The sequence below is a fragment of the Pleurodeles waltl genome, chromosome 1_1 (assembly GCF_031143425.1).
Source record: "Pleurodeles waltl isolate 20211129_DDA chromosome 1_1, aPleWal1.hap1.20221129, whole genome shotgun sequence".
Classification (NCBI taxonomy): domain Eukaryota; kingdom Metazoa; phylum Chordata; class Amphibia; order Caudata; family Salamandridae; genus Pleurodeles; species Pleurodeles waltl.
In genome coordinates this window covers 20,869,425-20,893,412 of record NC_090436.1, presented here as the reverse complement: position 1 = coordinate 20,893,412, position 23,988 = coordinate 20,869,425, and the positions used below count along the sequence as shown (strand labels likewise).

Sequence of the window (23,988 nt, the reverse complement as noted above, 5' to 3'; positions counted from 1 at the left end):
CAGAACCTCAGTGGTTATGCTCTCTCATTACTTTCAAATTGTCACTAACAGGCTAGTGACCAATTTTACCAATTTACATTGGCTTACTGGAACACCCTTATAATTCCCTAGTATATGGTACTGAGGTACCCAGGGTATTGGGGTTCCAGGAGATCCCTATGGGCTGCAGCATTTCTTTTGCCACCCATAGGGAGCTCTGACAATTCTTACACAGGCCTGCCACTGCAGCCTGAGTGAAATAACGTCCACGTTATTTCACAGCCATTTTACACTGCACTTAAGTAACTTATAAGTCACCTATATGTCTAACCTTTACCTGGTAAAGGTTAGGTGCAAAGTTACTTAGTGTGAGGGCACCCTGGCACTAGCCAAGGTGCCCCCACATTGTTCAGAGCCAATTCACTGAACTTTGTGAGTGCGGGGACACCATTACACGCGTGCTCTACATATAGGTCACTACCTATATGTAGCTTCACCATGGTAACTCCGAATATGGCCATGTAACATGTCTATGATCATGGAATTGCCCCCTCTATGCCATCCTGGCATTGTTGGTACAATTCCATGATCCCAGTGGTCTGTAGCACAGACCCTGGTACTGCCAAACTGCCCTTCCTGGGGTTTCACTGCAGCTGCTGCTGCTGCCAACCCCTCAGACAGGCAGCTGCCCTCCTGGGGTCCAGCCAGGCCTGGCCCAGGATGGCAGAACAAAGAACTTCCTCTGAGAGAGGGTGTGACACCCTCTCCCTTTGGAAAATGGTGTGAAGGCAGGGGAGGAGTAGCCTCCCCCAGCCTCTGGAAATGCTTTGTTGGGCACAGATGTGCCCAATTCTGCATAAGCCAGTCTACACCGGTTCAGGGACCCCTTAGCCCCTGCTCTGGCGCGAAACTGGACAAAGGAAAGTGGAGTGACCACTCCCCTGACCTGCACCTCCCCTGGGAGGTGTCCAGAGCTCCTCCAGTGTGCTCCAGACCTCTGCCATCTTGGAAACAGAGGTGCTGCTGGCACACTGGACTGCTCTGAGTGGCCAGTGCCACCAGGTGACGTCAGAGACTCCTTGTGATAGGCTCCTTCAGGTGTTAGTAGCCTTTCCTCTCTCCTAGGTAGCCAAACCCTCTTTTCTGGCTATTTAGGGTCTCTGTCTCTGGGGAAACTTTAGATAACGAATGCATGAGCTCAGCCGAGTTCCTCTGCATCTCCCTCTTCACCTTCTGATAAGGAATCGACCGCTGACCGCGCTGGAAGCCTGCAAACCTGCAACATAGTAGCAAAGACGACTACTGCAACTCTGTAACGCTGATCCTGCCGCCTTCTCGACTGTTTTCCTGCTTGTGCATGCTGTGGGGGTAGTCTGCCTCCTCTCTGCACCAGAAGCTCCGAAGAAATCTCCCGTGGGTCGACGGAATCTTCCCCCTGCAACCGCAGGCACCAAAAAGCTGCATCTCCGGTCCCTTGGGTCTCCTCTCAGCACGACGAGCGAGGTCCCTCGAATCCAGCGACACCGTCCAAGTGACCCCCACAGTCCAGTGACTCTTCAGCCCAAGTTTGGTGGAGGTAAGTCCTTGCCTCACCTCGCTGGGCTGCATTGCTGGGAACCGCGACTTTGCAAGCTTCTCCGGCCCCTGTGCACTTCCGGCGGAAATCCTTCGTGCACAGCCAAGCCTGGGTCCACGGCACTCTAACCTGCATTGCACGACTTTCTAAGTTGGTCTCCGGCGACGTGGGACTCCTTTGTGCAACTTCGGCGAGCACCGTTTCACGCATCCTCGTAGTGCCTGTTTCTGGCACTTCTCCGGGTGCTACCTGCTTCAGTGAGGGCTCCTTGTCTTGCTCGACGTCCCCTCTCTCTGCAGGTCCAATTTGCGACCTCCTGGTCCCTCCTGGGCCCCAGCAGCGTCCAAAAACGCCAAACGCACGATTTGCGTGTAGCAAGGCTTGTTGGCGTCCATCCGGCGGGAAAACACTTCTGCACGACTCTCCAAGGCGTGGGGGATCCATCCTCCAAAGGGGAAGTCTCTAGCCCTTGTCGTTCCTGCAGTATTCACAGTTCTTCAGCCTAGTAAGAGCTTCTTTGCACCAACCGCTGGCATTTCTTGGGCATCTGCCCATCTCCGAGCTGCTTGTGACTTTTGGACTTGGTCCCCTTGTTCCACAGGTACCTTCAGACAGGAATCCATCGTTGTTGCATTGCTGATTTGTGTTTTCCTTGCATTCTCCCTCTAACACGACTATTTTGTCCTTAGGGGAACTTTGGTGCACTTTGCACTCACTTTTCAGGGTCTTGGGGAGGGTTATTTTTCTAACTCTCACTATTTTCTAATAGTCCCAGCGACCCTCTACAAGGTCACATAGGTTTGGGGTCCATTCGTGGTTCACATTCCACTTTTGGAGTATATGGTTTGTGTTGCCCCTATCCCTATGTTTCCCCATTGCATCCTATTGTAATTATACATTGTTTGCACTGTTTTCTAAGACTATACTGCATATTTTTGCTATTGTGTATATATATCTTGTGTATATTTCCTATCCTCTTACTGAGGGTACACTCTAAGATACTTTGGCATATTGTCATAAAAATAAAGTACCTTTATTTTTAGTATAACTGTGTATTGTGTTTTCTTATGATATTGTGCATATGACACTAAGTGGTACTGTAGTAGCTTCACACGTCTCCTAGTTCAGCCTGAGCTGCTTTGCTAAGCTACCATTATCTATCAGCCTAAGCTGCTAGACACCCTATACACTAATAAGGGATAACTGGGCCTGGTGCAAGGTGCAAGTACCCCTTGGTACTCACTACAAGCCAGTCCAGCCTCCTACAATCAGACGTACTATATTGGGGACCCTTCTTGATCCATCTACAAGCAAGTGAGTCCAATTTTTCTCGCTCTTCGGAGTCTGGGAATTGACTACGAGACTGTCTTCGAGAAAAAGCTGGAGACACATTTAAAGCTTCAAAGAAAGGTGATAAGAGACCAGAGACAGTATCTGCAAATCGCTTACGCATAGATGGAGAATTTGACATAAGGATAGGGGACAAGGTATTAGGTGAATTAACTAAAGGAGCATTAGGAATTGCCAAAGGAGCAGAAGGCAAAGGAGTTAAAGGCAAAGCTGGCATAGGCAATACTTGAGGAGGCAAATGTGGAAAAGCTGGAGCAGGCGGAAGCACAACTGGCGGCTGAACAGGCTGTAACATCGGGGGTGCATTAGCACCTTGTACATAGGGCGGAGGTAATTTCAATAAGTGGGACATTTAGGAATCTTCCTCAAAATCTTTTCTCTTATCAAGGGAAGAGATAGGCAACGTCGGATAGCATTTATCTATTGCCATTCGATGCTGTCTGTCTGAAATTTCCATTGCATTATCTATTTCATCATCTTTGAATTGCTGAGCAGCCTGTATAATCGTCATTCCCTGTGTTTTCCTATCTCGTTTCGCTTGTTTAATTTCTCTCTGTTTGGCTTCCTTACGCCAAAGGCGAAAAGAGTCAAACATTGCCGGCCGGGCTTTTCTTTTAAATAACGTTGCTTCTAAATTATCTAGCACATCAGTTTCGAAACTACCATTTTCTGGCCATTTTAAAACACCATCTTTCTTTGTATATCGGGTCCATGTCTTATTAAAGGCAATAGGACCAACACCATGTTTAGAATAGAGCTCATATGTGGGAGTTCCAACCGAAGGAATCGGACAGGAGTCCTCAAGCTGGGAGTCCCTATTACAACCAAAGCAACAAAGTTTTCCAAACTTAGTCAGACCAGACATCTCACGATTTTTACTGGCTGTTCACAAACATCAAGGGGGTAAAACTTTCAGTTTACACAGCACAAATGCACTTACCCCTCGGCTTTGGCCACTGCAATGGCCAAATCTAAGGACCTAAGGACAAAACAAAGATCAAAATTTGTGGGCGCGACCCACCAAATACTTAACTAAGGATGTCTTCTTACACCAACAGAGGCCCGTCTATCGTCTCGCTTTACCATACATCATCAAAGAAAGGGCCAAGGCAGGGCGGCAGTCAGGGCAGCAGTCGTCAGTAGCCGTCAGGAAGGAGTAACCGCGCTGAAAAAGACCTTCGGACCACTTCGACATACAGGGGTCGCTTGACGTGGCTCGCGATTCCTCCAGAATTTTCTTGCGGGGTTCCTCACGACCTTCAGGCAGAACCGGTACCGCTGAAGCCGCCCCACGTTGGGCGCCAGTTGAAGAACCAGAACCTTATGGGCCTGGCGGCGCAGGGTACGCCTAAAATCTCCTTGGATTCACCTGCCTCAACTAACAGAGACACGGGACACTCTGTCAGGCGTAAAAGATCAGATTTTATTAGCTGCAGCTAGTACAGTTGTCCAAGAAGTACACAAGGTATGTTCTCAGGAGACTGCCACTTTACTTTGTGGCGCACAATCTTATATACCGTATAAAAACCATTTATTAACTACATACACTCCCAGAACACATAGAAAGGAGCCAGTAAGAATAATATAAAGATAGAACAGAGCCAATAGAAATGTCGGAAAACAAGACAGCACCAATAGAAGGAATTGGAAAACAAAGTATCAAGTGACTTAAGGTTGCCTCCCCTCCAGCTGTGTTTGTCACCCCTCCCTTGAACTAATTCATTAACCGATCCACAACGAAGTTGCATGTGGTGTGATAAGTTTGTGTGCGTTTGGAGGACAGTTGTGAAATGAGAGAATACTAGCAAAGGACAGCGAAGGCCAGACGATAAGATAAGATCGGCGGAGAATAGTGTGAGCCTACAGATAGTTGAAACAAGGATTAGAAAACCAGACAGGGATTAGTGTACTCGGTCAGACCTTAATACCAGCCTTGTAAAGATAGAGGCAGAAGGCTGTTTTGAACACCATGTTGCAGAATAAGCAGAAAAGGCAGAATGGACTTCGTTCGCTGTGCTGCCTGAGTGAAGGCAACATAAAATGGCGGCGGGCCACAAAATGGCGGGTCGATACGATCGTATTAAAAATCGAATTTCCTCAGCTCTGGGCGTTCACTTGATGAGTACAACTACATCACCATGCTCTGGGACATTTTATAACCTTATATGACAGTGTGAGGTCTCACTCATGCTTCAGGCAGTCAGTGGATGAGTATAACTGTGTCAGGTCACACATATGCTCTGCAGAATTCACTGGATGAGTGTAACTATGTGAGGTCTCACTTGTGCTCATTCTTTAAACATATATAACTGTGTGAGGTCTCACTCATGTACTAGGCAGTTATTGGATGAGTTTAACAGTGTCAGATCGTACTCATGATGAACGTCATCTCTGTATGAGTATTACTGTGTGAGGTCTCACACATGCTCTGGGCAATCAAAGGATGAGTATAACTGTGTGAGGTCTCACACTTACTCTGCAGATCTCACTCATCTGGGACAGTCACTGAATGAGTATAACTGTGTGAGGTCTCACTCTTGCTCTAGCCAGTCAGTGAACATGTATAACTGTGTCAGGTCTCACTCATGCTCTGAGCAGTCAATGGATGAGTATCACTGTGTGAGGTCTCACTCATGATATCGGACAGTCACTGGATGGGTATACCGCAGGACACAGACTAGACCACATTTTTACCTCAAGCAACTGGATCACCTTCAAGAATACCTCCACTCCGTACCGACCATCACTCCATACACTTCGCCATCACCGCACCCAACAGCTGCCTTCACGTCCCCAGGGCTTCCCCAAGACATGAAACGGAATAACCGATGAGCAACTCACCACGACCCTCGCCAAACCACCCCCGCCCACCACAGACAACGCGAATGCCGCAGCACGCAATTTCAACTCCTCGATCACCGAATGCGCCAACTCCTTAGCTCCCCTCTGATCAACCTCAACCAGCAAAGACCTCCCCTCTTTCAGAGCTGCCATTGCCACCCATCACATCAAGAATGCAAAAAAAGCTGCACTCCGTGAACGCATCAACACCTCCTCGCACAACACAAGAGAACTCTTCACGGTAATCAACAAATTCACCAATCCTCCCTCCGAAGCCACAAACATCCCCCCATTGCAAGACCGCTGCGACAGACTGGTTACTTTCTTCCACCGCAGATATTAAGGATATCTATGAAAGCTTCCTCCTGCAGAACCCACCCAGCATCAGAACCTACGACCGACCCAGTCCCCCAGAGCCTACCCAAACCATCCACAGCTGCTCCACGCTCGCCACAGAAGAGACTGAAATCATCATGAACAGGATTCACTCCGGAGCTCCAATAGACCCCTGTCCTCACCACATCTACAACAGAGCCAGTGCATCCATCGCCCCCCGAACTCTGCAAGACGCTAAACTACTCCATCACAACAGCCACCTTCCCTGAAGATTGGAAACATGCCGAAGGCTGCCCCCTCCTGAAGAAACCTACTGCTGACCCATCAGAGCTCAAGAACTTCCGACCCATCTCGCTGCTACCCTGCCCAGCAAAAGCCATAAACTTGCAGCTTCGACAATTTCTGGAGGACAACAACTCTCTGGATACCTCTCAGTCTGGATTCCGCAGCTACCACAGCACGGAGACAGCTCTCTTGCAGCTACCAATAACATCTGCACACTCATCGTCCCCGGACACATCACAGCACTCATGCTCCTCGACCTCCCAGCAGCCTTCGGCACGGTCTCCCACAGCACCTTATGCACCAGACTCCACGATGCAGGAATCCACAAAAAAGCCTCGCAATGGATCCACTCCTTCCTCACCGGAAGAACACAGAAAGTCAGGGTCCCACCCTTCACATCCAAACCAACAGAAGTCAGCTGCGGAGTCTCTCAGAGATCCTCCCTGAGCCCAATGCTCTTCAGCATATACATGGTTCCGCTGACAGCCATCATTGGAGACCACGAAATGAACATCGTGTCATACTCCGATGACACACAACTCATCATATCCCTCACTGAAGACCTGGACAAAGCTAAAAGGAGCTTTCACACCAGGATGAAAGCCGTCACTGCCTGGATGAGGGAGAGCTGCCTCAAGCTCAACTCAGACAAGACCAAGCTCATCTTCTTCAGAAACTCCACATCAACCTGGGACGACTCCTGGTGGCCCACATCACTCAGCGCACTGACCACGCCCGCAACCTAGGAATCATTCTCGACTCCTCCCTGTCTATGATCCGACAGGTAAACGCAGTCACCTCTTCCTGTTGGCACACCCTCAGCCAAATCTTCAAATGGATCCCTGTTGACTGCCACAAGGTAATCACCCACGCCCTAGTCACAGGCAAGCTCCACTACGGAAACGCATTCTACGCCGGCACCACAACAAAGAACATCAGGAAACTACAACTCATCCAAAATGCCACAGCAAGACTCGTCCTGAACCTCCCGCCAAGAAAACACTTCTCCCAAAACCTGAGGACCTTCCATTGGCTCCCAGTAGAGAAGCAAATAAACCTAAAACTACTCACCCACACCTACAAGGCCCTGCACAACATCGGACCGGCCTACCTGAACCATCACATTTCCTTCCATTACCCCACCAGACCCATCCGCCCCACCCAGCAGGTGCTAGCTACCATCCCACGCATCTGGAAATCTACAGCCGGAGGAAGATCTTTTGTATACCTCGCAGTTAAGAGCTGGAACAACCTGCCCACGCACCTCAGACAAAGCCCATTTCTCACAATCTTCAGGAAGAACCTCAAAACATGGCTTTTTGAATGAGGCCCGGACCCACCACCAGTGCCTTGAGACACTCACAGGTGAGTAGTTGTGCTTTACAAAAAGTGGTTGATTGATTGATTCATAGATACTTCCAACAAGGGAGGTGGGGTGGTTCTGAAGCTGTTCAGTGAGAAGGGCTGCGGAGGGCCACTGAGAAGGATCACATATGGGCCCTTTGAAGCTTCTGGCCTTACTTGCTCAGCACCAAGTTTTTGGTCCAGAAGGATCACAAGCAATGTTCCCTCTAATTTGTTTCCACTGTGTGCGGCAGTGTAAGTAAGGACTCTGTGCGCTGCAGCCAAGGATACATGCGCCAAGAAATTGACCATTCACGCGAGCGCAGCGCATAACTACCAAGATCATTGGCATTTGCCTCTCCATAGCTTTGTTTTACCACTAAAGCAAAAAAAGGCAGGGCATTAGAAGTTAAAAAGAAGAAAATAGTATCTTGTTCACATCAGGAGCAGCGAAGGGGCACAGATTAAGTTGAATCAATCAGTGCTTGGTATCTGCTCCACACAGAGGTACGCAAATGATGCTTGGCTTCCAGTGACGAATTACAAGACTGTAGAGAAGAGTGCCACGCAAGCCAACAAATAGTAAGTGACAGGCAGGCTCCAAGCCCTTTACTGTACAAAACAGAGTCTCCCAAGCAAGACGCAGGCACTAGCATGCACACTCACAGCAAGCAACAGAAAGGTGAGAAGAACGGCCTTCCACAGATGCTTATTTTTCTTAACCATTTATTGTGAGTAAAAGACAAATATGGGAAAGACGGAGGAAAAGAAAAACAAAAAAGCGTCACAATGGGAGAAAACAGAAAGCTGGAAGAGTGAGGCGAAGGGCCAGGGACTGGCTTTAAATGGATTGAAGAGGCCCGAGATGGCTTCAGTATTACTGCCTTAGTATTCTATGTTTGCACTTTTTAATTACTGTAGCAACATGTTTAAGAAGAGGGCTTTGGGCACCAGCAAGTTTTTTTTATTTAGAGATTAAGTGATCACCCCAGCCAGCCAGCCTGCTGATAAGCATTATTTATTGCCCTGAATACAGCCCGGTGCCCTCCAGCCAGACAAAGCTACTTAAACTCTGTGACCTGCGCGCTTTATAAACGTGTGTGCACGGTGGGAAAAGATATTGTGAGCACCTTAAAGGGAACATTGATCACAAGCCCTCAAATGGCTGATGGATAGGCATGCTTCTTCCATGAGTAATACCTTGTTTATTTTACATAGCTCTAAAAACTGTATTCCTCTATTTTTAAGTGCTCCAATTAACAGATGTTACTGGTACCCAATTTATGGTACTCATTTTACCCACTTCGGAAGGATGAAAGGCTTACTGTGTCTTGCTCATAGTGAAATTCATGATAGGAAGAACACCACTTTTATCAGCAGTGAGCATTCAGCTGACAGAGCCATCTAGGGACGTAGCTTCAGCGGGGTGTTCGGGGTGTTACACTGCCCATAAAATGTTGTTCTGTAGTAAATAGTTGGGTACTAGGGCTTTCAATCGGGTATGAACTCACATTGACAAAAAAAACACAGATGTCTCTGTTTTGAAGGTTTAAAAAAATGTTGTTAGCTTGAAAAATGTTGTGTTTTAAGTGCCGCTATCAATCCGCCCTGCTCTCTCTTTCCACTGTCCCTTAAGCCCCCTCATAAAAATGTGGTTTAACAAGATATCCCAGCATGACTGTTGGAAAATCTGAAGCTCACCCCCCCAACTTGAATCTTATTGACCAAGCTATGCCCTTAGAGACATCCTCCTGGTTGCAGAGGTGACCCGAGAGCTGCAGTGCTGGCCCAGATGTCTTGACTAGCTATTTCTGTTTTCTCAGCTGACTTATTGGCCCAGTTTCCTCCAGATGACAGGCAGCTTTTGAATACTGGGTCAGAAGTGAGGGCACATGACTAATATTGGATGAAATATTTTCAGAATGCTCATATCAATAGAGGTCTCTAATCTAAGAAACATCAAAAAATCATGCCCATGAATCATTGATCACTCCAGATGTCCAATAGGTGTATATTTTTGGTACTGACCCTGATTATAGGCCGAGGACAAAGTGAGGACTCTAAAAGAGTTAACATCTTTCACCAAGGAAAGTAATTCACAGGTGTGAGGTACGGTGTGCTTTTCAGGCCAGATACTGACATTTAGGTTGTGCCGGTCCACACAAAGTCGAATATCTTTCCTACCTGATTTAGTGACAATGACTACAGGGGCAAGCCATTCTGAGTTCTCTATTGGCTTATCAACTCCCTTTTCTACCAATCTACCAATCTCTTTCTTGAAATGTGCTTGCATGAGATTGGAGATTGATAGCTCTTGTTGTGTTATTGGCTCTGTATTAAATTGTAACTTTATATAATGTTGATAATTGCCCAGCAAACACGGTTTGCCCATTTGGCTTCAGGCTGCCATGGGCTGCTGAGACAAAAGAAGTAGTAGGGGTTCCTTTATGAGGCTTGTGTGAAGAGCCGTTAGCATTACCTCATAGTGGTTAGTCTGTACTGATGGTCAATATGTACAGCAGTAATTGCAGATCACGTGTAATGCAGTTCAAAAGGGCATTTGAAATTCTATCTAGCCTTGCCCATTGCTCAGAACCTCTATACATCTAAATATCTTCACACACATATTTGGTCACTGGATACGAATGTGACGAACAACAGGTTGGGGGGAGTTATAAGAATAGCCATAAGCTAGCATCACCAATAATTGTTGTAATGATGACAGGATCAAACGAGTAACTTCAGGACGTTTATTTTCATGAACACCAGTCTAGTCAAAAAACAAAACAGGGTGAACGTTGACTGAAAACAGCTCACAGCTGGCTAGTGGAATGCACCAAGGTAAGAAGACAAGGGGAGGATAAGGAGAGTGGAGAGTGGAAAAGGGAGAGGGAAAAAACAATTGGAAGAGGCACAATAAGCGGAAATAAAGCACAGCATTGTAACAGGTTTATGGGCCCAGTGGTAAATCTGCTTTAGCAATATATTTGTGACTGAACTAGAGTCATGAATCCTCAAAATTCCCTGATTAAGTTGTCTGTGCAGAAATCTCCAACTTTGCCTTCCCTGTCTCATTCAAATGCAGTCTATGATCAATTTAGTCACATGAAACACGCTAATAATAGTATAACTCGCTCACGACTTCTGCCATCTAATTCTGCACAACAAAAGTCAAAGAAAGCACTTTAGGTCCCAGTTTACACCCATTCATTGTTTGTGGTTTCTACCACTGAATCCCTGGGCACTGAGGCATCTTCTCAAAACCTGTTCCCAGCTCAAATGGCTCAATGGCCCCTGGTAATGATGAGCTTTCTGGGCCAATCACTCGCTAGCAACTGATATTCTGACAAAGATTGACCAGGGGTGGCTCCTCCGTTAGGGCAGAGGAGCGTCGCCCCCGTGAGCAGTGGAAGCTGCAAACCTTTCAGAACAAAAGGATCATAAACTATGTTTATCATCCTTTCATTGTGAAAGGGGCGGGGCCTTGTGGGGTGACCTGGATGAGGGGAGTGCACTGTGCACTCCCCTCAGTGCGCATGTGTGTTTGGCGGGCCGTCTTGGGCCTGTCAAACACATATGTGCAGTGTGCTCTCTCCAGCCTGTCAAGGTGTTGCCGGGCTGGAAAGAGCAGGCACGGGCTCCCAGTCAGCCTGGGAGAGCCCTGGCTGGGCGCTCCCAGACAATCCTAACGCTGCTCCGAGCAGCGCCAGGATTAGCTGCAGGGCAGGCTGGGAGCCTTTGCCTGCAGCGATGATGAAAAGAGGAGCGGCGCGGCGGAGGATCGGGTACGTTTTTTTATTGTTTTATTTATTAAATGTGCCCCTTGCTCCCTCCCCTGCTCGCAGAACCTACCCCGCCCTTTGTGAGTGCAGCTAGCCACGACTGAGATTGACACACAAATGAGATGGCTGAAGTTTCCTAGTAACTGCTTCCTTTGATCACTAAATGAGTGCTGTTTTCTACCATTAATCAAGTCTATCTTCTTTTCCAGCATTATGGAACTTCTCGGGCACAAAGGAGCATCATCTCTCCCTCCAGATCGGAGACGTTGTGCACATTGTTCAGATGTGTGAAGGTGAGCGGGAAGAGGGTGAAAGGTGGGAGTAGTGCTTTCTCCATGATGGGAGGTAAAGCCAGGAGGTATCCACTTCATCCGGCACCTGGAAACTTTATAGGGTCCAGCAGATGACTTTCATCATCTTCATCACGACTTCTAAGGCACTACCAACTCAAAGGTTTCCAAGCGCTATCGCAGTGCTGTCCAGAAGATGCTGGATAGAAACAATCACTCAATAAAGTTGTTGAGCACGCTACTGACCCGGTAGGGTCTCAAGGTGCTGGGGTGGGGGGAGGGGTGCTACTGCTCGAAGAGCCAGGTCTTGAGGTGCTTCCTGAAGGTCAGGAGGTCCTGGGTCTTACGTAGGTTGGTGGGGAGGGTGTTCCAGGTTTTAGCGGTGAGGTGGGAGAAGGACCTGTCGCCGGTTGTGGTACGGTGAATGCGAGGGACTGTTGCGAGTGCGAAGTCGGCGGAGTGGAGCTGGCGTGTCGGGATATGGAAGTTAAGTCGATCATTGAGGTAGGCCGGTCCTGTGTCATGGAGGGCTTCGTGGGCGTGGATTAGGATTTTGAAGACGATCCTCTGTGAAAGGCCTCAGCAAAAAGAGCAAATTAATTATCTCTCTTGCTCTGGAGGGAACCCAGATTTTACTATTGAGTTCTATTTGAGTTGTGTAGATGCCTTTATTCTGTTGAATTTAAAAACATGTTTCTTTGTAATGCAATTCAAAATTACCTTGGTACACTTTCGGAAGAGATTATGTTGCTGTATGACAATTGTTTATGGCAAGTGACCAAACACCAGTAAAATTCTCTCCCTTCTCCCTCTCGATTGCAGGTTGGTTCAGAGGTTACGCCCTGAAGAACAGATCTACACGGGTAAGAAGTGTGCAGGAACCTTCTCCATCCTTCTGCTCCTCTCTAGGACTGATTTAGATCTTGGTGGACAAGTTATCCCCTCACAACGGTGACGAATATCCCGTCTGCTCAAATATAAATCCCATAGGATATAATGGAATTTATATTTTGGAGGACAGGATATCTGTCACCATTGTGACGGAGTAACTCATCCATCAGGATCCAAATCAGGTCCTTTGTAAAGTTTATATTGCTCAAGAATGCCCAAAACCACGCTCTCTTGGTTCCACTACAGGATTTACCTGCAGAGGGCTGTCTATGTGACACGGTGGAGGGTCCTAGACACATGCCTGGAACACAAACAATAATTTATGCTTACTGATTCTTTCTCATCTCATCTGTTCTTCTTCTTTTCCACTTAGGGCATCTTTCCGGTGTCCATCATCCATATTAAGAATGCACGTGTGGAAAAGAGAGGGTAGGTACCCCACGCAGAATGTGCAGGCGCAGTCATTGGTCAGTGACACCTGGGTGATCTACTGAAACTAAAGAAAGAGACTTATTATTCTTTTTGTTTTCTTAGTTAAATATTTTTCATTGGAGAATCACAAACAAATAACAGAAAAAGAAAAAAAAAACATTTGCAGGTGAACTTACACATCAGTTATTGCTCTTTTTTTTAAAGAAAGAACTTTTGTGATGTGGAACCTGGTTATTTAAAAAAAAAGAAGACAGAAGAGGACTGGAGGAGTAAGAGGTAGAGTAGGAAAAAAGGGAAAGAAAAGTGAAACAATGGCAGAAAGAAAGGGAGAAATATTCAATTAAGATAATCATGAGTGGGACGAGAGATAAGTAGCAAAAGGTAACCAGTACAAATCTGATTTAACCTTCTGGCATAAGGTTAGTGCGGAGACAGTATGAATTGTGTGTTCATCAGATATAAAATTCTACATGTTCACTCTGATAGTTTATTGCATCTTTCCAACAAAAGAGTGCAACTTTGAAAGCAAGTGCAATAAAAACAATTCAAATACTAAAGGCTTGGGGGAGAAATGATCAAAGTCAGACGACAAAGATCCTAAGAAAACATTTTGGAATGATACAATTAAATTATACTTGAATATCTTTAAACACTTAGACCAAATAGATAAAAATAATTAAATACATGAGAACAATAATATAAAAAATTTGTTAAAGTACCATTGCATTTGAAGAAACTGATTATTCTTGATTCAAATATTAACATTAATAACATGATAACCCTTAGTCAACAGGACCAAAGCTAGCTAGCTATGGTAATTGAAAATATGCAATATTCAAAACAGCTGAGGAAGAGGAGGATTAAACTTAAAGGAGCTTATTGGTGAATGATGTCACAAAACATCTCAAAACCCAAGCTGTCGTCAATAAACAAATTAGCATTCTAGGATGCTTGTGGTTGGTGATTGTTAGAGATGTAGGACTGGGCAAAGAGAACTGGTTTGGTTCTCTACTCTGGCTGGTCTCAGTTCAAAATTAAAGTTCCTTCCTTGGGAGACTGGCAACTACAGTCAGAAAGGGTTTTCTCTCAGGGTTCACCACTGAGGCCAATCGGATCATTTCCAGATATGAGCATAATTCCTGGATTTAGATTTACCCTTCCGGTTTCAGAGTTTACTTCTTCCCTATCATCAAACTCTTTACAATTCATGATCTGTTCTCTATGGCTAGTTATTTAACATTGGCAGCGTCTTTACACGCAAGAACCCTACTGCAAGGCTGGTTGACTCTGATGAAAAAGGAACCTCACAAAAGGGCCTCAGTGCACAATAGCAACAAATGAAACACCTCTTCTCTTGTCACCCCAACAGACCCTCCCGCTGGACTGTCCTGGCCAGTACAAATTAAGGGCATGATTTAGATATTGGTGGAGAGGTTACTCCATCACAACAGTGACGCATATCCTGTCCACAGAAATATAAATCCCATAGGAAATAATGGCCCTAAACCTTTTAAAAAGATGGTGAAATCCTAATTTTAAGAGGAAGAGGCACGGGCCGTTCATGACTGCGTCTACATTGAACACTTGAATTCAAGATGAAGTACATGTATGGAAAAGCCATGTAACAGCCTCTACATTACATATTTAGATTTATCAATTTAATGTATGGTGCGAGTTGAAACCTTGGGCCCAGGATTGCTAAAGCTTTGCACTGGTGCTTGTGGGATGCAAATCATCGCCAAGTGGTGGGACCAGTGGATTAATTTATTAGTGTAATGGTTTTTGCACTGAACGTGACCCTTCAGCTGCACACAAATCTCTTTGTGCCGCCGCTGGTAATGTATGGAAGGGGGCCATGTCTGTGGTAGTAGTGCCAAAACTCAAGTTTTGGTGCAAAACCAGATCTACTAAACTAGCATATTCTGGCTTTGGCTAAATCCTAACACCAATTGACATCCTGTGCTAAACACCACTAGTTCACCTTTGCACAACAGCACAAAGATTTAGTGCCAGCACTGTCGATGCTATCGGTAGGTGACTGTAACCATCTGACGCTGTCTGCCCTGTGCCCATCACAGCACTACAATTTTTCGCACAGCTCTCTGTTACGTGAGGGACAGTAAACCTGGTCCCTGGTTCAATGAATTGGACTTAAGTACCAGTTTACACTAGTTGTAAAAACAAACCCAGCTCTGAGGCCCAGAGTCTTGAGTGACATGGACTCATCCAGGAACTCAACTAGTTTAAAAAATCAAGCAGGACTTTTGGAGTACACAGATCTAGCACCTTGAGTAACAATGCACATTTTTATTGACACATTATGTAATGTTAAAATTACAGCAAGTTATGTTGTGTTATGTTATGTTTATTTGTAAAGCGCACTACCACCTGCCAGGGTATCCAAGCACTGAGCATGATACAGAAAGTATTTCAAGCTGTTCTCGCTGGAAGTGCTTCAACACTTGAGGTACTCCTCACCTTCACATGTCTCAAAACTGGATACATTTAAGTTTTGAAAACTTTTTCCACCTCTAATGCTGGAGAAGTGGGTGAACTGACAACTTGACTGTTTTTTGGAAAACAACAATTTGCTCCATGACACTCAGTCAGGCTTTCGTGCAGGCGCACTCCTGGAGGTCGCTGATTTCATCAAGGACAATCTTGAACATGGAGCACAAGCGATGCTTGGCCTCCTTGATTTGTCAGCGGCGTTCGACACGGTCTCCCATTCCATTCTTCAGGATAGAATAGGAAATGAGGGCACTCAAGGCCGAGCCTGGGCCTGGCTCAAACCCTATCTGGCGGGATTTCACAAATGGTTTATCTCCCTCCCCTTCACGTCTTCCGCCAAACCACTTGTATGTGGGGTACACCAGAGCTTTGCCCTGAGCCTGACTCTTTTTAATATCTATTTGACCACCCCACTAGGCTAATCTGGTGGAGGCATGGGGTATAAGGGTCATCTCACATGCCAATGAAGCGGACATGAAGCTCTCCTTCCAAATTTGACTCTAATTTATCCTCGAGCCACAGTTATTTCCTCAAACTGAAATTAATCAGAAAAATGACCACTTGATTCCTGAGGAAAACCGTAGATCTGTTGTTCATGCCCTGGTAACCTCAACACTTGATTATGCAAATAGCTTCTACCTAGGCCTACCTTCATTTCTGCTTTACCATCTGTAGATCATTCAGAACACAGCAACTCAGTTGATTTAGAAGATTCCGGCTCAGACCTCGATTACGACCTTCTTGCGAAGTCTTCATTGGCTGCCCATTCTGCATCGCATCAAATTTAAAGCCCTAATTTTAGCCTGAAGAGCTTACAAGCAAAAAGGCCCCCACTATCTAAGAAGAAGGTTGCTCCCCTACCAACAAGAGAGATCACTGCGCTCCAATGGACAAAGACTCTGACGTGTTCCGAGGGTCTGCAGGGCAAGAAGAGAGGGGTCGGTCCTTTTCCTTCGTGACCTCCAAACTCTGAAACTCTTTGCCTTTGACTCTTCGCACCCACCAAATCAGTCTTTCGTAAACTCCTGAAGACCTAGTTGTTTGATATATAGGCCTCCTGCTTGGGGCGTTGATCAATTGTCTGCTGTATTTCTTGCCGCTAGCGCCGGGACACCTCTTCGGATGCAGCCGTGCACTTTATAAATCTTATATAGCCTAAGGTGTTAAAAGGCATATTTATGAGTTTTGGGGCACAGCGCAGCTAGTCACCTTGCGGCGCGGCTCTGCATCACTGGGAAAGGGCAGGAATGCCCCGTATTTATCCAATACGACGCATTCCTGTCCTTTCCCCCTGCACTGGCACCGTTTGGCAGCCTAGCGCCAACTCACCATGGCGCAAGGGAGCCTGTGCTGTAGACAGGATTGTTTCTGTGCAGGAAGGGGCACCTTCCTGCACAAAAATAATCCCGAGAGGCTTTTTCCTCTTTCTATGTGTACTGCAAAGTGCAGCACACATAGAAAGGGGAAAAAGCAAGAAGAAATAAAGATATTTATCCTCGGTATGCCTCTCCTGGGGAGACGTATCTTTTTGGCACAGTCCCAGGTTTACAGGGTCTTGTAAATCTGGGAATGCATCACAAACCATTAGGGGTGCATGGGAACACCCATGCAATGCTCATGGAATGCCCACCCAGGGCAGAGTAACGCAACGCAGCAATCTGTATTACGTTGAGTTATTTCCTATTTTTGGAGCCACTCAAAGCCACGCAAAGTGGCTTTGCGTGGCTTCAGAAATATGACTTATGGCTTGCGTCTCTCTTACACCACGTTGTGTGAGTGACACAAAATGGCTCATACGTATGGCCTTTAATATGTTGAGGATGTTTGCACGCTAAGAACGTACATGCGTGCGTGTGTTCACTTAGAACTTTCTGTGCGTCCTTCCATGTTTAGTTGCACTTGTAATATTTCTACTAGAGACGCTGTACAGAGTCTCAAAGGAGATGGGGGAATCTGCGGAAGTGTGGGGGGGCACATTTAAAGGCTACCTATGTCACTCTGGGACACCATTGTTACAGGAGACACCTTTCTTGGGTCCAGCCTCGGTTTCCGGTTCCCTATGGGAGAGAAGACTGAGGTTCTCTTCCTTTTGCTTTTAATGTGAGAACAAGAAGGGAGGACTCTTCTGAGAAACTGAGTCCTACCTCTGTTTCTCCCCTCTCCCCAGACATGTCCTCTAGCAAGCCAGTAGTTATAGAAGGGCTGAAGTCTATCATCTGCCCAAGATGAGACGAGCAGCCGTTGTGTCACTGGCCTCCACCCAAGAGTCAGGAAGGGACACGGCGAAGATCACAGAGCAGGAGATGGGGACCTTCTTGGCTGTTCTAGATGGTGAACCTGTCTGACAGAAGCTCAGAACCCTACCACGAGCATGAACCCCACATCTCAATCACCTGGTGAGAACAATGTAAGAACTAGCACTGAACTTGCAAAGAGTGCGCAGGATCTTGCAAACCTTCAGGGACGGGACTCCATGAGTGGACCTGCTTTGAAAATACCTGTCCTGGAGCTGCAGTCAATATGCTGCTCTCATCCAACCCACCCCACTTCAGCCTGGAAGAAAAGACCTCACATGGCCTGTCCTCAGGGATTAATCGAGCATCACTGACCTGGATGTTTCTCCATAGTTGTCGAAGCTGGACCCCCTGTCCAACTCTTCCTTCAACCGACTCCGGCCGCAGGGACCTTGAACCAAGATCTGCTGGCACTTTCTAGAGGCTGGAACTGCCTGCTACTCTCTCCCTGCCTGCTCGTGCCCCCTTCCTGGAGGCTGGAACTGCCTGCTCCTGTCTCCATTCCTAGAGGCTGGAACTACCTGCTACTGACTCCCTTACTAGAGGCTGGAACTGCCTGCTCCTGTCTCCCTCCCTAAAGGCTGGAACTGCCTGCTCCTGTCCCCTTCCTAGATGTAAGAACTGCCTGCTCCTGCCCCCTTCCTGGAGCCTGGAACTGCCTGCTACTCTCGCCCTGCCTGCTCCTGTCTGTCGTCCTAGAGGCTGGAACTGCCTGCTCCTGTCTCCATTCCTAGAGGCTGGAACTGCCTGCTACTGACTACCTTACTAGAGGCTGAAACTGCCTGCTCCTGCCCCCTTCCTAGAGGCTAGAACTGCCTGCTCATGACTCCGTTCCTAGAGGCTGGAACTGCCTGCTCCTGTCCCCTTCCTAGATGTAGGAACTGACTGCTCCTGTCCCATTCCTAGAGGCTGGAACTCCCTGCTCATGACTCCATTCCTAGAGGCTGGAACTGCCTGTTCCTAACTCCCTTCCTAGAGGCTGGAACTGCCTGTTCCTGTCTCCCCCCTCTAGTTGTAGGAACTGCCTGCTCCTGTCCCCCCCCCCCCCCCCCCCAGCGGCTGGAACTGCCTGCTCCTGCCCTCCTCTTTCCAGAGGCTGGAACTGCCTGCTCCTATCTCCTTCCTAGATGTAGGAACTGCCTGCTCCTGCTCCCTTCCTAGAGGCTGGAACTGCCTGCTCCTGCCCCCTTCCTAAATGTAGGAACTGACTGCTCCTGTCCCATTCCTAGAGGCTGGAACTCCCTGCTCATGACTCCATTCCTAGAGGCTGGAACTGCCTGTTCTTGACTCCCTTCCTAGAGGTTGGAACTGCCTGCTCCTGCCCCCTACCCCCCCCCACCCAGAGGCTGGAACTGCCTGCTCCTGCCCCCCTCTTTCCAGAGGCTGGAACTGCCTGCTCCTATCCCCTTCCTAGATGTAGGAACTGCCTGCTCCTGACTCCCTTCCTAGAGGCTGGAACTGCCTGCTCCTGCCCCCTACCCCCCCAGAGGCTGGAACTGCCTGCTCCAGCCCCCTACCCCCCCAGAGGCTGGAACTGCCTGCTATTGCCCCCTACCCCCCCAGAGGCTGGAACTGCCTGCTCCTGCCACCCCCCTAGAGGCTGGAACTGCCTGTTCTGTCCCCCCCCCCCCCAGGCTGGATTTGCCTCTCCGTCTCCCCTAGAATCAGTCCAAGCATGAAGAGATTGATCAGATTCATTGTATTATGAGTTTACGGGTAATTTCTTGACCATCTCTTGAACTAGCAACAGGTTTTCACTTTGTATTTTAATTGTATTGCATTTTCATTCTGTTGTGTTGCTGAGAGTGCCAGTCACTTGTAATGCACCGCCTGGTCATTCACAGTCATTGTGTTGGTGATAATTTATTAGGCTATGATGTAAGTGGCCCAATCAACACACCAACTCAGCTACCCATGGGCTGGTCCTTGGTTGGGCCTCTAGCTTCTTGGGGAGCCAAGAAGACAAAGGCAACTTAACTTTCATCTCATCTCAAGTATCAGACATCAATGGTTTCTTTGTTTAGTTGTTTCATTTAGCACAACACTTCTGTTTTCAGCCATTTTGATGTGAAGGTGACATATACAATCTCAAATTTGGTATGGGTAGGCAGCAACGGCTATGTCTCTACCTAGAAAACACAAGAAAATCTCTAAGAGAAAGAAAGGGGGTCAAGTAGTGTAAATATCAAGATGTGAACCAATTTGCTTTGGCTAGGCAGATGGACGCGCAAAATAAAGGGGTCCTGCTTCAGCACCCCATCTCCGCCAGGTCTCATTTGTGATGTGACATGTCTTAAATCCTGTTTTCTGTGATCCTGCACTATCTTATAGCCTTGTCGTGAAGGTTCTCTGGAGAGTGGGATGTATGTTGAAGTGTGTCTGTAGATTCTTACAAAAGATGTTGGAAACTCAGACAAAAAAGTGCTGAGTGTAGAACCACAGCACCTGGTGGGATGCTACATGGGTCCACACCTGGAATCTCTCTAAAGTATATGAAACTGACCATCTTAAAGCAACTTCTTCTGATTGGACTTCCTGTTGGTTGTACAGTTTGTATAAATAGATGTTGTGTCTTCCCTAGGACGGAGGATTGAACAGTTTGCATAACATAGATGTTGTGTCTTCCATAGGATGGAGGATTGAAGAGTTTGTATAACATAGATGTTGTGTCTTCCCTAGGACGGAGGATTGAAGAGTTTGTATAACATAGATGTTGTGTCTTCCATAGGACGGAGGATTGAAGAGTTTGTATAACATTGATGTTGTGTCTTCCATAGGACGGAGGATTGAAGAGTTTGTATAACATAGATGTTGTGTCTTCCATAGGACGGAGGATTGAAGAGTTTGTATAACATTGATGTTGTGTCTTCCATAGGACGGAGGATTGAAGAGTTTGTATAACATAGATGTTGTGTCTTCCCTAGGACGGAGGATTGAAGAGTTTGTATAACATAGATGTTGTGTCTTCCATAGGACGGAGGATTGAAGAGTTTGTATAACATTGATGTTGTGTCTTTCATAGGACGGAGGATTGAAGAGTTTGTATAAATAGATGTTGTGTCTTCCATAGGACGGAGGAGAGCATCGTCTGCTTGGAGATGCCGATGGTGCAGGAGATCACCACCACGCTGAGGGAGTGGGCTTTCATCTGGAAGCAGCTCTATGTGGTATGCAAGACACCAACGCCCTCTCATTCACTGTGTTCAACAGAAAAGGTCACTAAATCAGCAGTTTGTCAGTTTTGGCATTTTTTCATTCCAAAATGAAGGCACATAAAAGTCAAACTAGCAAACTTCCCTATGAAGTTGTTGCCGTTCCCTTCTCATTCCTTATAGTTCTCTCCGGAGATGCTTTGTCACCATTATCAAAGCCTCCCTCACTCAAGACATCTTCCCAGAAGCCCTCAAAAAGTACAGACTCATCAACTCTAAAACAAACATGAATTAGACCCAGATACCCTTGCCAACTACTCGCCCATCAGTCAACAAGTCTTCATCAACAAGTTAATTGAAAAATGAGTCTATGCTCAACTTCAAGATCACATTAATACTCTCTGTTCTATTTAACGATTCCTTCTTGGCAGATTGGAGTCAGGTAGCCAGTTCATGCGGGATCGAGGTTGTAGACTTATTTTAAAGGATAGAGTAAAAATTCAAATTTACTTAGTAAAAAAACCCTCTATGAGCACCATTTTCCCTGCTCACCCCACTCTCTCTCACTGTCCCACTCCTCCAGCCACTCACCGACACTCCCTGACATCACACACTGGCTGAGCAGAGAACACTGGAGGTGTGCACAGAGTGCATTACAAGCATAGCTGATTATAACACACTCCATCTCCTGCACAGCAACTAACCTGGCTTCAGGCGATGCTGCAGCATAGAGACCACTACTTCACACATCGTAGGGGATGCACCCCTGACCACAGACAACGCTGACCCCTGCCGCTTGAAGGTGCTGAACAACTCAGCTGCCTTCGGCACAGTCGACCATCCCACCTTCATCGACACCCTGGGGCTCAAATGGGATTCAATGGCAGCTTCCTTTCCTAGTTCTCCTCTGACCTTTCCAATTGGAGCCAGTTTGTTCAAATGGGCACCTCCAGGTCCCAAATACTTCCTATCACCCCACGGAGTCCCCCAGAGTTCCATACTGTCTCCTATCATCTTCAGCTGCACATTGAACCTCCGAGGGCTCTATTCACAGATAACAGCATCAAGATTCACTGCTGTGACAATAATAGGGAGGTCTGCTTGCTTCAGACATCCGATGCCCCAAGCACTGCCTGCACGTCACCCAGATCTAGGTGTCCAGTATTAACTAGAAGCTCAACCCAAACAAGACACAATTTCAATTATTTGGCAAGAACAACAAGCAAGAAAGACCTCGAACCTCAACTTTCACTGAATGCCAAGTCACTTGGACTTACCCTGGGCACCAACCTCAGCCTCAGGAAACACACTGCCAAACAACATAAATACAGACTGGTACCAGCTCTCTCTTTCAAAGAAAGTGACACTGCCAGAAAGCAACTTCAGAACTGTGGTTCAGGCCCCTGTACTCTCACATCTGGGTGGTGGTAATGCCCTACAGCATGTCCTCCCCGACTCCAAACAGGCCCCTCTCAAGAGCATCCTGTGGGTTGCAACACGTCTCATCCAGTGCCATAGTAAATATGATCATATAACCCCCATCCTAAGGGAACTCCATTGGCTCCCTTTGATTGCTCAGTTCTTCCTTAACACCAGATGCACAGGTTACAAAGCCATCACGGCTAGCACGCCGCTAATCTTGCAGATAGGCTAACCATCTCCGGTGACTCTCGGTAAAACCTCAGTCTGACCACTGCCAGATTAAAACGTTTAAAAAAAATCACTTACATACAACATCAAGGGTAAAAATATGAATGCCAAATGATTTTTTAATAAAATACTAATGAAGGGAGTGGTGGGTCTTGGTTAATAGTGAACTGCACGTGGTTGGTCAATTTCAGTAGTGGCATGAGCTACAAAGTGATGGAATTGAATGCTGCTCATAGGAATTTTGACTTTGAGTGGCTCAAGCATTTTCATCCATTTCAGTTTTTGCAGCTGATCCAGTGTTATTGCATAACCCTCCCATTCAAAATAATGGTTAGGAATTTTAAAATAAAACCCCATAAGAAATAATGTTAAATTAAATTATTTAAAAGAGTTAAAAATATAAATACAGATAATTTAACGTTAAACATAATATTTTAAAGTAGTCCATATTTATAATTTATAATAATTTAATTATAAAATATTTAAATAACCTTTTTCATTTAAAAAATAAAGTAACAATACATTTTATTAAACTATAATTAAGTTACTTCTTCTCAGTTCGGTATATCACGTGTAATAATTATTAATGCATAATGAACCAATTATTTTTTCCTGAAGGTGACAATTTATTTTTAATTTAACCTACTGCAAAATAATTACAATATCATTTAGTATATTTATATTAACTGAAGATTCATTTTAAATTAAGTTATGAATGCTGCAGGAGTTTTTCTTTATTTCTACATTTAAAATGTTGTGTTGTGCAGATTTGTAGAGTGAACTAACACCTGGAAGGGTAGCCGGCACTGACCAGGAGTGCGTATAGGCAAACCTAGGGGCGACTGGGACTACTCGGAGACCTAGGCCTTCAGCTTCCTGCGGAAGAAGTGAGGAGGAGGGTCTTATGTGTCGTGGCAGGTCGTTCCATGCTTTAGGAGTGATGTAGGAGGCTCGACCGCTGGATCTGGTTGTCTGTATCCGTTTGTGTGGGAGTCGGGATGAGCAGAGACGACTGGAAGGTTTATGAATGCAGATGCGATTGCTGAAGTACGCTGGTCCAGAATATTAATCAATAAATAAATACATGTTCAAAAAACTTTGCAATAATATTTAATGTAAAAAGTTTTACAAACTTTTTCAAAAGTTATTAACATTTTAAAATGTTTCCTTTACTTTACCATTGGAAGATCTCCGCAGTTGGGGTGGAGATCACTGTTTGGTAAAGTATAGAGAAATTTTCCTTGTACTTCACTCTGCCGAGAACTGCGTCCCGAC

The 23,988-nt window shown here is 46.3% G+C and overlaps 1 protein-coding gene across 1 annotated transcript in view; it reads left to right on the top strand.

The window, feature by feature from the left end:
• The window catches only part of LOC138255404 (dedicator of cytokinesis protein 2-like), a 1,984,107-nt gene that overhangs the window by 144,790 nt on the left and 1,815,329 nt on the right, over positions 1-23,988 (top strand). The window contains exons 2-5 of the mRNA XM_069205837.1: positions 11,703-11,786; positions 12,606-12,646; positions 13,048-13,103; positions 20,982-21,078. Coding sequence (XP_069061938.1) covers positions 11,703-11,786; positions 12,606-12,646; positions 13,048-13,103; positions 20,982-21,078 — 278 coding nt within the window. The remainder of the gene's footprint in view (positions 1-11,702; positions 11,787-12,605; positions 12,647-13,047; positions 13,104-20,981; positions 21,079-23,988) is intronic.